The sequence below is a fragment of the Phocoena sinus genome, chromosome 13 (genome assembly GCF_008692025.1).
Source record: "Phocoena sinus isolate mPhoSin1 chromosome 13, mPhoSin1.pri, whole genome shotgun sequence".
Classification (NCBI taxonomy): domain Eukaryota; kingdom Metazoa; phylum Chordata; class Mammalia; order Artiodactyla; family Phocoenidae; genus Phocoena; species Phocoena sinus.
Window position 1 is genome coordinate 34,350,327 of NC_045775.1, and position 15,064 is coordinate 34,365,390.

General features: G+C 57.2%; 1 protein-coding gene across 4 annotated transcripts; it reads left to right on the plus strand.

Moving 5' to 3' along the window:
* Positions 1-3,821: 3,821 nt before the first annotated feature.
* On the plus strand, positions 3,822-13,907 carry PKDCC (protein kinase domain containing, cytoplasmic). 4 transcript variants are annotated; one of them, XM_032653207.1, is made up of 7 exons: positions 3,822-4,654; positions 8,916-9,038; positions 9,634-9,905; positions 10,577-10,656; positions 10,910-11,017; positions 12,637-12,810; positions 13,006-13,907. In XM_032653207.1, exons 1-7 carry the CDS (start codon positions 4,001-4,003, stop codon positions 13,089-13,091), a joined length of 1,497 nt encoding a protein of 498 aa, XP_032509098.1. In that variant the 5' UTR covers positions 3,822-4,000; the 3' UTR covers positions 13,092-13,907. The 4 variants fall into 4 exon arrangements, with proteins under 4 accessions (XP_032509098.1, XP_032509100.1, XP_032509101.1 ...); XM_032653209.1 differs by having other exon boundaries at positions 3,835-4,654; positions 10,893-11,017; XM_032653210.1 differs by having other exon boundaries at positions 3,835-4,654; positions 9,721-9,905.
* The last annotated feature ends 1,157 nt before the right edge of the window (positions 13,908-15,064 follow it).

Consider the following 15,064-nt stretch of genomic DNA (forward strand, 5'->3'; position numbering starts at 1 on the left):
GGGGCGCAGGCTGCCGGCTCCACCCCTTTCCCTCCCCCCTTCCTTTTCAGAGCCCATCCCCTCCCCCAGCTCCTTGCCCCAGGGAGGACAGACCAAGGCCTTCCCTGTGCTTGGTCACCGCGGCACCAAGAATCAGGCCTTGATTCATAGTCTCCCCTGTGCAGCTCACCACGGGCTGGGGGAGGCAACGAGGCCTCTTCTGATCCACCACTGGTTTAGTGATTCGGGAAAAAGTGAAAATTCCAGACACAGAGAGAGCCCAGGAGGCTGAGAGATTTCACCAGTGGAAACCAGGAAGGAGAGTAGTTAAAGTCATTTCTGCCTCTAGGCGGAGTTATGGTTAGCTGTCTAACATGTTGTCACAGATGTTTATTTGTTTAATATCATCATTAATACTAGCTACAGATTACCCATATTGAGGGCTTAGCTTGTGCCAAGCACTTTTTATGTCTTTGCATTTCATTCACTCAACAGCCTTACGGCGTAGGCACTACTGTCATCTCCCATTTTCTGCATAAGAAAACAAATACCCAGAGAAGTTAACTAACTCACCCAAAGTAACTCGAATAATGAAATTTGAACCCAGGTGTCTTTGACTCCAAATCCCAAAGCTCTTTGCTCTACATCAAGGTTTCCAAGACCTGAGAAATGTATTTCGTACATTTCCTTTTAAAGAAAATAAATCCACAAAAACTCTAAGAATAGACCTTCAAGGTCCCAGGGACCCGTGTATCCCGGTTGGAGAAGCAATATCTGTAATGCACTATTTTCTGGGAGACCCCGAAAAACCAGCTAGCAAAGATGACACAGAAAGGCTACAAGGCGGCATTTCAGGAAAGGGAACCGGGAGGGCCACAGGGGAAAACACTAATGATGGCTGCAAGTCAGGAGCTAGTGCAGGCGGCAGGCTGAGGGAGTCTGGTTCTGTGCAGGGAAATGAAAAGGGGGTAACTGGGCCAGGTGGAGGGCTGGGCCCAGCTCACAAAGGCCTGAAGGCCCAGTTCAATTTATCCTCCAGGTTGCTGAGCAGAATGATACTCCAGAAGAGGTCTTTGAGACCTGGGCTGGAGGGAAAAGGCAGACAATAAAGAGGCTACTGGCCTTGCCAGGTCTTCGAGACAGAGCGGATGGGCAGACGGTAGATCTGGATCCTCAGCCAGAGTTCTGTGTCTTTTTCAGTTCTTTGAAATGATGATTCCACTCCTTGGGTGGCAAAAAAAAAAAAAAAGAAGAAGGAAAAGCAAACAAGCACAATTTGGTTAAGAACTCAAGAAACTGCCAATTCAGAAACTCTAATCTGTTCAATCCCTTTTTTTCAGAGTCCAAAAACCTATTTCCATCAAAGATTGTATATGTCTGTATGTCTGAGAGCTGGCAAGGGAGACAGAGTGAGTGTGAGAACGAGTGCTGAAATGCCTTTGTTCCTGTGTGTGAGGCCACTGTTCCGTGGGCTCATGTGTGTGCATTGTATGTATGTACACTCAGGCCTGTTTCTCAGGCCCTGTGTGCATTGTATGTATGTACACTCAGGCCTGTTTCTCAGGCCCTGTGTGCATTGAACTTTCAAACCATAACAGAAACACTGAAGCTTGGCAAAGATATTACAGGAACAATTATCTAATTTCAGAACATGTTATTATAATACCTACACGATGTGTAACGAACTCAACGATGTTCATGTTATATTCACCAACTCCGAGTTATAGATTCTCAATGCCAAGTCCTACCTAGGAGGCTCCTCCAAGACCCTAGAGCAGAGCAGGCCCCAGAGAAAGCTCGTTAAGGAATATTCCCCCCACAATGGCTTCCTTGGGGATCAGGAGGTTTGGCTAATAGATACCAGGAGATCTCTGGAAGGGGGGCAGAGCCTATCTTGAAATGGCAACTCTGTCTTCCCAGAATCCCCATTCCTCCCCAGCAAAGGAGCCCTGGAACTGGTAAGGAAATGGCCATATTAGGGTCACAGAGGTAGAGAGGCTTTCCCTGACTCAGCTGTCGGCCAGGGGGGCCCCATGATCAGCCAGGCGCCCCTCTTGCCCAGGCGGCTGGATTGGACTGTAGCTGTGTGAGGGGAATGTTTGCTGTTTGCTGCTGCTCCCTGTTGACTTTAGCCAGTAGCTCTGTTTACAAACCCAGGTTGGTTTTCCCAGCACAGTTAATTAGACCAAAGACATCTGGTGTGAGGGCTGGGGAGGGCATCTGCTCAGAGCCTTCCCCCTACACCCAGCAGCCAAGGGCCAGGGCAGGGCAGAGCAGCTAAACAGGACCAGACCAAACTCCACCAAACCCAAGGTCCTCAGGAGAATCGTGGCTTCTCTCGGCCCTCTCATGTTTTCTAAGTTAGACTAGGCCCCAGCTCTCCGAGTCTTAGGGGACCCCAGGAGTCAGGATTGGTTGTCCCTTCATCAGTGGGATCACAGGCTGGAGATCAAGAATTCAGTGCTGTCCTCTGCCCTTCCAGGTCCAAAAGAACCGGCCAGAGATTCCTGTCCCCTCTCTCATCACAGAGGCTGTGCTTTCTGTCGCAAAGCCAGAACCTCTTCAGCCTCCTGGAGGAAAGATTTTCTAAGCCCTCCACCTCCTCCCTGACTCCTCTCGAGCCGATCTCTGACACTGCGGGGCGGAAAGAGATTAACCTGTAGAGGACCAGGAGGCAGGAAGGTGCCCAGGAAGGTGGGAGGATCTAGGTAGACAGTTCCTGGGCGGTGGGGAAGTGGAGGGCTGGGAGGGGGAGGGGCAGCGGCTTATCTCTCCCAGGAGGGGGGAGCTCACTCCAAACAACTAATGCACTGGCGTGTGAAAGCTCCTCAATTAGCACTAATGATGCAATCAGGGAGGGAGGAGGAGGGGCCAGAAGTTCTGGTGGAGTCAGCACCTACTTACACACGCGGTATACACTCCCTTCCTCGGACACAGTAGCCCCTTCAGATACACTAATGCACACACTCCAGAGACAATCTGGACCACGCACGTCCGTGGGTACAAAGGCACTCTTTGTAAATTACTAGCACGAATATGGTTCGTGATCCGCTGCTAACCGCGTCTGACTGCGGGGATCCCGGGGCAGCGGTTCCACCTGGGGCTTCGGGGACAAAGAAAATCAGAAAACTTGGTAGAGGAGGTTGAAGAGGGCATCTCCGAAAACCTCAAGATTTTTCTTCTGATCCCAGAGTTCCCGTCCCACCCGCGCTCGCAGGTGCCAGCCCCTCCCTCAGCGCCGCCTCCCCATCCCCCGCCCCCGAAACCGGGACTGAGCCAGGAGCCGCCACCCGCAGTCCCACTCGCGGGAGGCGGGACCCACGCTCCTTCTCTGCGCCCAGCCCGCCCCAAGGCCCCGGGTCCCCGGGAGGGCGCTCTGGGACCACGCGGATCCTCAGCACCCCGGACCCAGCTGCTCGTCCCCTCCAGAACCCGTTACCCGCTGGCCTCGCCCCTTCATCTTCCCCCCCCACCCTGCCCGGCCGGCTCCGTTAGCCGCCTCTCGGTCCCGTTATCCGGCCGCCCCGACCCCATTATCCGCCCTTGGGCTGGGCCCGAGCCCCCGCGCGTCCCGGGGCCGCTGCCGACCCCTCCCTTTCTCGCCGGCCGGAGCTCGGGGGCCGCGGGCTGGGCAGGGCCAGAACCGCCTCCGCGCCGCTTCCCAGGCCCGGACGGCCGCGGGAGGAGGTCCCGCTGTCAGTCAGCGGGGAAGGCCGGGCCGGGCAGCCGAAGGGGGCGGCGCCGAGGATGGGCTCTGGCCGGGAGCTGGGAGGCGGAGGCGGAGGGGGCGGGGGCGGGGGGCGGCTCAGGGCCTTATAAGCGGCGGGGGCAGGGCGGGAGGGAGGCAAGTGTCAGGCCGATGTGCATCCTGCGAGGGGCCGGGGTCGGGGCCGCCGGGGCCATGCGCGCGGGCTGGGCAGGGGACCCGCGGGGCGCAGAGCGTAGCCGCTTCGGAGCCTGAGCCTCCCGGGGCCGCGGCCGGGGAGCCGCGCGGGGCCGGCCGGCCGGGGGGAGGGGAGCGATGCGGCGCCGGCGAGCCGCGGTGGCAGCGGGTTTCTGCGCCTCCTTCCTGCTGGGCTCCGTCCTCAACGTGCTCTTCGCACCGGGCTCGGAGCCTCCGCGGCCAGGCCAGTCCCCCGGGCCCTCGCCAGACCCGGGCCCGGGCCGTCGCGGGGGCCGCGGGGAGCTGGCCCGGCAGATCCGAGCGCGCTACGAGGAGGTGCAGCGCTATTCCCGCGGGGGCCCCGGTCCCGGGGCCGGCCGGCCGGAGCGGCGGCGCCTGATGGACCTAGCTCCGGGCGGCCCGGGCCTGCAGCGTCCCCGCCCCCCGCGGGCCCGGCCCCTGCCCGACGGCGCTCCGGGCTGGCCCCCGGCTCCTGGCCCGGGCTCCCCCGGCCCGGGATCCTCCGGCCCGGGCCCGCGCCTGGGCTGCGCCGCGCTCCGCAACGTGTCCGGCGCACAGTACGTGGGCTCCGGCTACACCAAGGCCGTGTACCGGGTCCGCCTGCCCGGCGGTGTCGCGGTGGCGCTCAAGGCGGTGGACTTCAGCGGCCACGATCTGGGCAGCTGTGTGCGCGAGTTCGGGGCGCGGAGGGGCTGCTATCGGCTGGCGGCCCACAAGCTGCTCAAGGAGATGGTGCTGCTGGAGCGGCTGCGGCACCCCAACGTGCTGCAGGTACGAGGGGGCGGGTGCAGGGATAAGGGTGCTGGCTGGACGTGCCAGTGCCCGACCACTCGGGCTGGAAGAGAAGCCTTGGCCTTAACAGATAAAGAAGCGGAGCCCTGATGACTGCCCAGGTTAAGCTAGGGGCAGAACCCGGGCCATGGCAGCTTCCCATTACACCACCCTGCTTGGTGGGTGTCCCGTTACGGAGAGACTCCCGGGTTTCTCAGCTTCCAAACCGTATCTCTTGAAGACAGGACAGAGGGTCCCCAAACTCGGGGTAGGGGTGGGGGTCCATTCGGGCTTAGGACCCTGCTTCTGGCTGGAGCTGGGGTGTTGAGCACCGGGGAAGGGACCCCAGCCAAAACAATGAACAGAGGTCATCCCTGAGTCAGGGTCCCAAGTGCAGTGATAGGGTCCCCTTTCTTGATGGAATCTGAACCCCACTTCTCTCAACTTCCAGACAGTGACTTGTCTGGCTTTGAAGTTGGGGTGGAACTGCAATGGGGTTGGGAAGAGCTAGAAAAAGGCCAGGCTTGATTCCCAGAGAATATCCTGTACCCCACCCAGAAGCTGCTGAAAGGACTGGAGGGGATTGGATAGTAGGCCAGAAAATGCATAGCCCTTCCCAGAAGAGACCCTGGCCTCAAAGTAGGCTTTGGAAGTATTGAGGAAGCCTCAGGGTCCTAGCTCAATGCTCGGGGGACAGGCTGAGGACCTGAGGGTCTGCATGTCACATCATCTGAGCAAATGTGGCCAAGAGGCTGGAAGATTGAGAAGACCAGATGCCCAGGTTCCTACTAAATGGGACTCTGTCTCTCCCATTCACTGGGGGACAGAGGGAAAAGATGAGACCCAACCTTGTTCCCTCCAGGCTAGACTAAGAGAGTGGGCCTCTCATAGTCCCAGCACTGCCCTAACACACCCACTTCCTCCTCTCCCCCAGCTCTCCACGGTCCTTGAGTCAGCCCTAGGATTAGACGAACCGTTCCCTTAGCACATGTCTGAGCGGACTGAGAGGGGAATCCCTGGCTGCTTTTGGCCCGGTGAGCATAGGGTTTGTTCAGACTCCCCAGCTGAGGAATGTTGCCCGCACCTCCACCTCCTAGCCCACTCAAATTAACCTTTCTGCACCCAGCAGAACTGGTCAGAAACCCAGGAATCCCTCCCTCCTTTCCTCAGGAGTGAGATGGACACCAGATCTGGGTGGGCCTGGCAGAATAGGAGAGAGAAGCCGGAGAGCTGTTTATACCACTGCTGGCTCCCAGTCTCCCTGGGCTACTCCAGCCCTGGTCAGACACACGTTGACTGGGTCCTGGGCCCTGAACTGGTTGCAGAAGGTCAGGCAGAGCCAACAGTTATGGGTGGTTATGCTCCAGTGTCAGCCAACTGTTGCACGGCTGACACTGGAGCTACAGGGAGTGAGCAGTTGGTCACGTGGCCCTTCTAACTGGGAGGATCTTGTTCTCTTTGCTTCCCAGGAGCTCCTGGGAACCTTTTGGAAACCTGGGGTGTAGGCCAGATTCTGAGGCAGTGGAGAAGGTCTTGAGTGTGTTAGCAGGATATTAAGTGTTAGTTAATTGACTCAAGACCCCACCCCCCTCCCTTACGAGGGATTTGAGGTTTGATGCGCTTTCCTGTCTCTTAAGGAACTTCTCCCGCCCTCTCTTACCCCACCCAAACTTCAAGACGAACATCCAGCTAACCACCCTCACGCATATGTCAGGCCCCCAGCCCAATGCTGAAGGTGCCAAAGGAAAAAAAAATTACAACTGAATAGTTTTCACTCATTCTCTCTCTAGACCGAGACTGGGTTGGCTGTGTTACTCTTACAGGGTCAGAGACTGGGGTTAGTTGCCCTAGGACAGAAGTCTTACAAGATGGAGAGGGTGCCAGGTCCTTTCTGTCAGGGGAGAGGTGAAAAGCTACCATTACAGGGAGGTAGAGGTACCTTAGTGTGAATTTCGGGACTGCCTTGGTATTGGGTCTCCTACATTCGTCCCCCAACCCCCAGGCCAGTATCCCTCTGGCTTCTTCAGCAATGCCACCTCTGCTCCAGGTAAGCCTGCCTGGGGGACTTCCTGCTCAGGAGGCTCCATTTCTGGTGTGCAGGGAACTAGAAATAATGTTGTTTTAATACGTCTTAATCGTTTAAAATTTCAAAACTGTTTGACTGTTTGCTGAACCGGGGAGGAGCCAGAGAGTGTTTCCCGCTCCCCGAGGCCCCCTCCGCCTCTCTGGCAGCCCCGAAGTTGGTGCTGGTTCTAATAGAAAAGGGCCAGGATAGCATGTCCCACTGGGCCCTTCTCAGAGCCTGCTCAGTCCGGGGACTGCCTGGGCGAGATCTCTCCATCCATCTTTGGGACCCCTCCCCAACCCACCTCTCTCTCTCTCTTTCTCTCTCTCTCTCTCTCTCTCTCTCTCTCTCTCTCTCTCTCTCACACACACACACACACACACACACACCACTCCCTCACGTGATAGATGCCTCTATAGCCCAGGGTCAAAGGGCACAAGGGTCTTCCCTCCCCTGCATCACTGTCCTTCCCAGGGCCTCAGGCCTCAGATGGGGCCCCAGGCCTACTTGGGCCCTGATTCTGGCCCTGCTAGAGTATATTTCTTCTCCCAAAGGAACAAAAGATTCGACTGAAATGCTCAGCCTCTCGCTTCCTGGGGTACGGGGGGGGGGGGGGGGGGGGGGGGGGGGGGGGGGTGTTAGTTTATGGTGTCTTTTTATTTTTTCCTGAGGGGTGTTGATTAATACCTCGTTAACAGCGCATTTAACGACCTCCGGGTGTTTAATAACCTTCAGAAGTTTCCCACAAAGGCTCAGACTCTGGGCAAGAAAATGAGAACCAGGCTCCAGGGCTGCTCCTTTTACCTCACCCCTACCTCTGCCCCACTGGGGTCTGGGGTCTCCCTGGGCTGATGTGGGGTGGGGAGGGTAGAGAGAGAGGGAAGAAGGGGGCCCCGGGGATTTCCCCCTGACCCCCCCCCAAGCTGCAGCCCTAGTGATCTGACAGCGACACCGAGACATGCCTTCCCTCGTGCCAGCAGGACTGAGGTAGCTGGCTCCAGGGACGGGGAGCTGCAAGGGCACTCCTGGGATGGAAGGGAGCATATAAGGACCTGGAGTGGAGCTGGGAAGGGCGTGAAGGGTGACGGTGTGTGCAGGGACATCTAGCCCAGGGGCTTGACTCCCCCGCCGCCTCACCCCACCGGCACCCCCCATCGTGCAGCCCTCCCCTCTCCCCACTCTGGCCCAGACAACTCAGCCTTTGTGTTCCTCCTCCCTACAGGGTGCTGGTTGTTTTGAGCACCGGCTGATCCTTAGCTGATGTGCAGCATGGTGGGAGAGACTGGGAGAAGCAGAGATCTCTGTGGATGCTGGTTGAGGTGTCAGTGACAGAGTCAGGCTGTGCTTCCCAGAAGCCCCTGGCCAGCTGAGCTGTATGGAGCCCCTCCCCCAGATCACATGGAGCGGGCCGGCCCTTGTGACCCTGCCCTCAAAGAACTGACCTTCCCCAGGAACCACTCTTACTACTCCCCCAGTTGATATGAGTGACCCCACCCCACCCCGCCCTGCCCACCAGCTATGCAGAGAACACCCAATGATATGCCCCTTGGATACTTTTTGTTCTGATCGACACTTGTTACCAATCCCAAGGGAGATTGCTTTTCCTCCAGAAAGACCAGAGCAGAGGAAAAATGAAGGTGCCAGAAAGTGAAAATGATGAAGCAAAGACAAGGATTAGAGCAGGGAGGAGGTATAACGTCCGTTTGTTGGCTGGGCGATTAGCAAATGGTACTCGTGGAAAGAACAAGGCTGTGGAATCAGAGTAACATAAATTTGAATCCTAGCTCCTGCAATTCTTAGCTGTGTGGCCTTGGGGAGGTAACTTAACCTCTCTGAGATGGTTTCCTTACATGTGAATTGGAGACACTAATAGTACCTACTATGCCCTTTTAAGGTTATTCTAAGAATTGAGTTCTGCTTGTAAAACATTTAGCACAGTGCCTGGCACATGGTTAACACAAGGTGGCCAGACCTGCCCATTTACCTGAGTGGCCAGAGGTAAGGGGCTGATGGAATCAGTAGGAACTCTGGCTGCTGGGACAGAGGGCAGGCTTCCCAGGCAACGTTGCTATTCTCTTCTGGCCCAAGCTGAAGCAGAGACCTAGGGATGGGAGGGTGGGGGACATGTGAAAACCCAGCCCTTCCTTGTCCCCACCCCCATCCTGTGACCTCATGACCCGCCTGGGCCTCTTCCAGCTCTATGGCTACTGCTACCAGGACAGCGAGGACATCCCGGACACCCTGACCACCATCACGGAGCTGGGCGCCCCTGTGGAAATGATCCAGCTGCTGCAGACTTCCTGGGAGGATCGCTTCCGAGTGAGCAGGGAAGAGGGCCAGGGCCCCGGGCTCCTTGCTGGGATGGTTCTCCCTTAGAAGGCCAGCCCTCCAGAGCAGCTTCAACTCCTCCTCAGTTGAGGGAGAGGGAGGGAAGGATGGAGCAAAGCTGACTCGGCCATCGGCCAAAGGGTTAAAAAAAGAAACGAGGCAAAGAGGACCCTGAGGTTTTTGTGCTCCTGCCGCCCTGACACACACACTCAGGCATACTCTCAGCCTGGCTGCAGGAGGGCCAGGGTCCTAGGACTAGAAAAGAGCTTAAGGTCATCTTGACCCTCCCTCTATTTGCATACACTGCGCAGAAAGCACACCGAAGTTGCAGCTTCAGGGAGGATATGCACTATGCCCAGACTGCCCATTTCCCGCTTATTCCATGTTACCCTCAGGGTCAGGCCCACCGGGGGTAACAGAAAATCGCTGGCTTGCTCAGTAAGGCCCCAGGCCTCAGTCCTTAGTGAGCTCCAGAGCCTTGAGGAAAAAGGCAAACCCCCAAGCTCAGTCCAGAGCACCAAAGCGGAGAGCCCCCAGGCGCCCTCCCAGGAGAGAAGCCGTGAGCAGCCTGGTGTTTGCCCCTCAGATCTGCCTGAGCCTGGGCCGCCTCCTCCACCACCTGGCCCACTCCCCGCTGGGCTCGGTCACTCTGCTGGACTTCCGCCCCCGACAGTTCGTGCTGGTGGATGGGGAACTGAAGGTGACGGATCTGGATGACGCCCGCGTGGAGGAGACACCGTGCACAGACAGCGCTGACTGCACACTCGAGTTCCCAGCCAGGAATTTCACCCTGCCCTGCTCCGCCCAGGGCTGGTGCGAGGCCATGAATGAGAAACGCAACCTCTACAATGCCTACAGGTGACCTCCATCTCCACTCAGGAAGGCCGGCGGCGAGGGAGCGGGAGCCCGGGGTGGGGGTGGGGGCTCGCAGGGAGGGAGCCAGCATGGGGTCCAGGAGGCCAGCCAGGCTGGGAGACGCAGCCGTGACCAGCGGAGTAGCAGGGGTGGGGGAAGACCTCCACCCCTTCAAGAAGGGAACATTCAGGCTCCTGACCGTGAGGCTAAAAATAGTCAGCCCCAAGGAGAATCTGGGTTGGGGGTGGCAGCTGGAGGCTTCTTAAAATAGTGTCAGACCCAGATCCTAGGGTTGGTGGGACAGGCCCTGCCCCTTCCTCCCCTGGCCCTTCACCTCTGGAAGCTCCTCATAGGGCCAAGCCATGGGGCTGCTCTGACACGGGTCAGCCGGGAGATAATGCGGGGCTGAGGGGTGGGAAGGTCCCTGGGACGGGTGGGGAAAACAGACCTCAGATTTCAGTTTGGTATGAAGTTATCTGTGGCCTTAGCATGTGCCCAGACCCCGACCCTGAGTCTGAAGACTCTTTGGCACACTTCTGGGGGTATAGGCCCAGTTGGTTAGCCTGACAGGGCAGGCTCCCTGGCCAGATTGGGGTTCTGTCCCAAGTTGGGGTAGAAGAAGGATATGTCCCCAAAGGCTGAAGCACTAAGCCCCTGATTTCTCTCTGCCCCAGGTTTTTCTTCACATACCTCCTGCCCCATAGTGCCCCACCCTCACTACGGCCTCTCTTGGACAGCATTGTCAACGCCACAGGTAAGCTCTCCAGTGCCCACCTGCCTCCCGTCACCCTCTCCCACCCCCAGCAAGCATGGGCATAAGAATGACCCAGGGCACCCCATGGTCCAGAAACATCATTTCCCAAAGTGGCATTCTGTGGCAAACTCAGTGCCCAGTCCTCCAGTCATCGGGGCCCAGGCTCCAGAGGGAGGGGAAAAGGCAGCTGGCTGCCTACCTCAGGGAGAAGTAGGAGCCCAGGTACCCTCTTACAGCACCGTGCACTCTGCAGGAGAGCTCACCTGGGGGGTGGATGAGACCCTGGCCCAGCTGGAGAAGGTGCTGCACCTGTACCGGAGCGGGCAGTATCTGCAGAACTCCACGGAGGGCGGCAGAGCCGGTGAGTGGCCCCGGCGAGGATCCAGGGGCTGGGGAGGTGGGGAACAGGTGCGAGGGTGGGTGATTCCCCTAATCGGGGAAGTGGCTCATCCTCCCTCTGAGACTCACGTGGAGTGTTGCAGAGACCGCTGTTCACCTTTCACTTCGACTGAGCTACAACAACTATAATTGTGCCTTGAACTGGGGGGTGGGCGCTGACACCCCTTCTCTGGGTGGCTGCAAACCCCACTGTGTACTGACTGCGTGACTATGAGCAAGTTAACTTACACCTTGAGCCTCACTTTCCTCATCAGTGAATTGGGTTCAGTATTACCTGCCTCAGAATTCTTACGGGGATTAAATGGCAGGTGAAATGTGTGACAGCAGTTAACTCGTTTCCTGTTACACAGCTTGAACACAATATATGTTTGCTACTCTTTCCTTCCTCGCCCTTCTGGGGCTGGGAGGGTGGCTGGAGGTGGAGAAGGGGCTCCACACTGAAACCAGTTAAGAAGCTCCAGGGCAGAGAGAGAATTCTAGCCACGGCCTGTGGGCTGTGATCTCTCCTGCTGAGGCCCTGGGGTTTAGCATGGTTGGCAGGGGGGCGAGGGATGGGCAGCCTCTGTATTCAAGGAGCTCTGGCCAGTCTTAAGGGTGGGGGAGCCCTCGTTAGCCCTGTAAATAAAGTTTAACGAGGTGAACAATGGCTGGCTCTGTCCCTGAGGACTGTTTATGGGGCTATAAATCACAGCCAGCCCTGGACTTTGGTCTAGTCCCTGGTAGAAGATGGAGGCAGGAGGGCGGGGTGGCCGGAGGCCCAGGGCTTCTGCATTATCGATCCAGAGCTGGGGCTCCCCAGGCAGCGGGAAAGACTCGTGGGAACAGGAGGCCTGCGGCTAGGCAGCTTCTGGATTGAGGAGATTTCAGAGGCTTCTGTGGGGCTCTTTCTGTGAAATGGGGAGATTTCACATTCTTCCTCCAGCCTCTGCCCCAAATACTCAAGGTGTGGATTCCCAAATGGTCATTTTTGGTGTTTTACATTCATTTGCACGCCTCTGAACTTCAAAACGAGGAACTGGCCTAGCCTCTCTCCCCAAGGCCAGGAGGAAATGGGCCCAAAGGGCAGCTCTAAACTCTTTGCCACTCAAAGTGTGGTCTGCCAACCAGCAGCACCAGAAGCTGGTTGGCAATGCCAGTTCCCAGGCCCCACCCCAGACCTTCTGAATGAGAACCTGCATTTTAGCAAGATTCCCTGGAGAGTCACATGCACACTGAAGTTTGAGAAGCCCGGCTTTAAACGTCTAAAATGTTCTGAGCTCGGCAACCTTCCTGGTCAGCCGATGGCTCTGTGTGTGCACTTATCCCATGCCTGTGCCCGCCACCACGTGTAGCCTGAACGAGCTGTGTGCCCTTATGTATGGGAGACATGTGTCTCCCAAAAAGTAAACCTGAGCTTTGCCTTTCCTGTGTGGCCATCCCAGTTTCACAGTGGTTGCTGCTTTCATCTCCATGCTAGGAGGACTGGGCTGGATTTCAGCCCTCACCTAGGAAATGTGGCTCACAGCCCTTTAAAGAAAGCGACCCCAGCCCTTACCCCTGGGCACAGAGAGTTCTCATCTGAGCTCCATCCCCAACCCACAGAGTACCAGCACCTCCCAGGCAGTACCATCCCCCAGGAAGACTACCGCTGCTGGCCATCCTACCACCACGGAAGCTGCCTGCTTTCAGTGTTCAACCTGGCCGAGGCTGTGGACATCTGTGAGAGCCATGCCCAGTGCCAGGCCTTTGTGGTCACCAACCAGACCACTTGGACAGGTGAGCCAGTGGGAAAGGACATCCTGAGGGAGGTGACTGGACTCCCCGGAAGAGATTGACAGGTAGCGGTCCCCCATCAGAAGCCAGCGATGGTGAGAAGACAAGTGTCCTCAGGGCAGTTGCGTTATGAGGAGAGTGGCCCTGCATCCAGGGAGAGAATCATCCAGTCCTGTTACCTCTTACCTCTGCCCCCAGGTCGGCAACTAGTCTTTTTCAAGACAGGATGGAGCCACGTGGTCCCTGATCCCAGCAAGACCACATATGTGAGGGCCTCTGGCTGACCTGTCTGTGGGCTCAGCTGACCATCCCTGCCAGCTGGGCTTGCCTGTGACTTGCACTGGCAGCACTGCATGTCACCTGGGCACCCCTGCAGACAAGGCTGACATCCCCGACAGACCGAGGTGACCAGGACAACGTGCAATAATGCCACATGTTAAAATGTGAGTTTACCAGTCTAGGTCTGGGACTGCTGGCTCCAGGGCAGGAATCACGGAGGGCTGACTGCCCCTCTCACCCTCTGGGCTGCCAGCGAGGCTCAGGACGGTCTCGCCACTGGGGGCTCTGCCCCTCACTGGGACAGTTCTGTGGGCAGCCCCACCACTGTGTTCGTAGCGCGAGAATGTAGCCAGAGACCCTGCTGCCGTTGCTGCTGCCTGTGCCATGGCCCGGTGGGGGCCGCGTGGGGACAGTCAGTCACAGAGTGTTCCCTTAGCCAAACTCCAGACTGGAGACTTGAAGGAATGCTCCGAGAGATGGGTGATTCTGTACCTGGGGAGGCCGCCTCTGGGCCCGACAGGGGCGCTGACCGGCCAGCCCAGGAGCAGGGGCACGGGAGCACGCGAGGTGTGAGCCAGGTCATGGGGTTGAGGGGCAGGTAGCAGTTTGAGCCAGGACCTGGGGCAGGGGTGGGGCCGGGGCCTTTCTGCCTCATTTGCTTTCAGTGAAAGCCGCAAAGCAGCCAAAAGCAGCCTCTCCCCGCTCCTGGAGTTTGTATATCCAGAAGCTTTTGTACTTCTTGTTCATTAAAATGTTTATTTTTGTAAGAAAAAAAAAAATCAATTAATAAAAGGACATTTCATGGCAAGGGCTCTTCTCAAGCCGCATTTTCCTGGGCTGCCTTTCTCGTCTTCAGTTTTGTCTTTGGTGTCTGTTTGGGGGCGGGGGCGGCGTGTGATGGAGTGAAGTCTCCATGCAAACACTGAAGCTGGCACAGTGTGTGTTCAGGCCCTGCTCCCATGGTTCCCGTCTCCGTCCTTGGCCCTCCACATCCATGTCCTAACAAAAGACAGGAGGGACTAACAAGGTTAAAATGTTAACACATACTCGCTTCTTCTATACAGAGCCTTTACCCAGAGGACTCATGTCCTAGCGGTGGGATGTCAGCCACGCCAGGGTGCTCTGGGCAGCCTCCACTCAGGTCAGCTTTGCCTCTGTGCAAGGTTGGGCCTGGCCATCATCACCACTGCCCACCACGTGGTAATGCACACTTGCCTTTCTCAGAGCCTTTCTTTTTTTTTTTGCGGTACGCGGGCCTCCCACTGCTGTGGCCTCTCCCGTTGCGGAGCACAGGCACAGGCTTACGGGCCCAGCCGCTCTGCGGCATGTGGGATCTTCCCGGACCGGGGTGCAAACCCGTGTCCCCTGCATCAGCAGGCGGACTCAACCACCGCGCCACCAGGGAAGCCCTCAGAGTCTTTCTTTGAGCAAGAAATAAATATATGGAAAGTGGGGAGACAGAAAAGTCATTGGAAAGCCCGGTCCCCTCTTCCTGGGTTTTGGGAGGGAGGGTCTAACAGGGAAAGGCCCAAGTATATGGAAGCCCAAAGTGAAAGAGTTCAAGATGACAGTGAGGCCAGAGAGAGCCCCAGTGTGAATGCAAGTCTTCTAACTTGAAATCCCACGTCTTCTCCCCTGTACACCATTATACTTCTAGAATATTCTCAACGTGCACAAGCCTTTGAGGGCTTAAAAAAGAATAACCAAAGTTCAACTCAGAACCCAGTGTTTTCTCAGCAGATGCAGTCGGTGAAATTTCTCATGCACAGGACGTCCCCGTAGTTCTGAGTGGTTGAAGAGCCGATGTTAGCTCTGGAGTCCTCATCGTGGACGCCTGCTCAGACCCTCAGGGTTGCACCTTACCACCACCATGCCCAGCCCACACACCCTACATCTTGCCTCTGGTTACCTGGGCTTGCTGATCGTGGAGGGCGGGGAGGGTCAGAGCCTCCACAGAACCTCACACCACGATTCAACC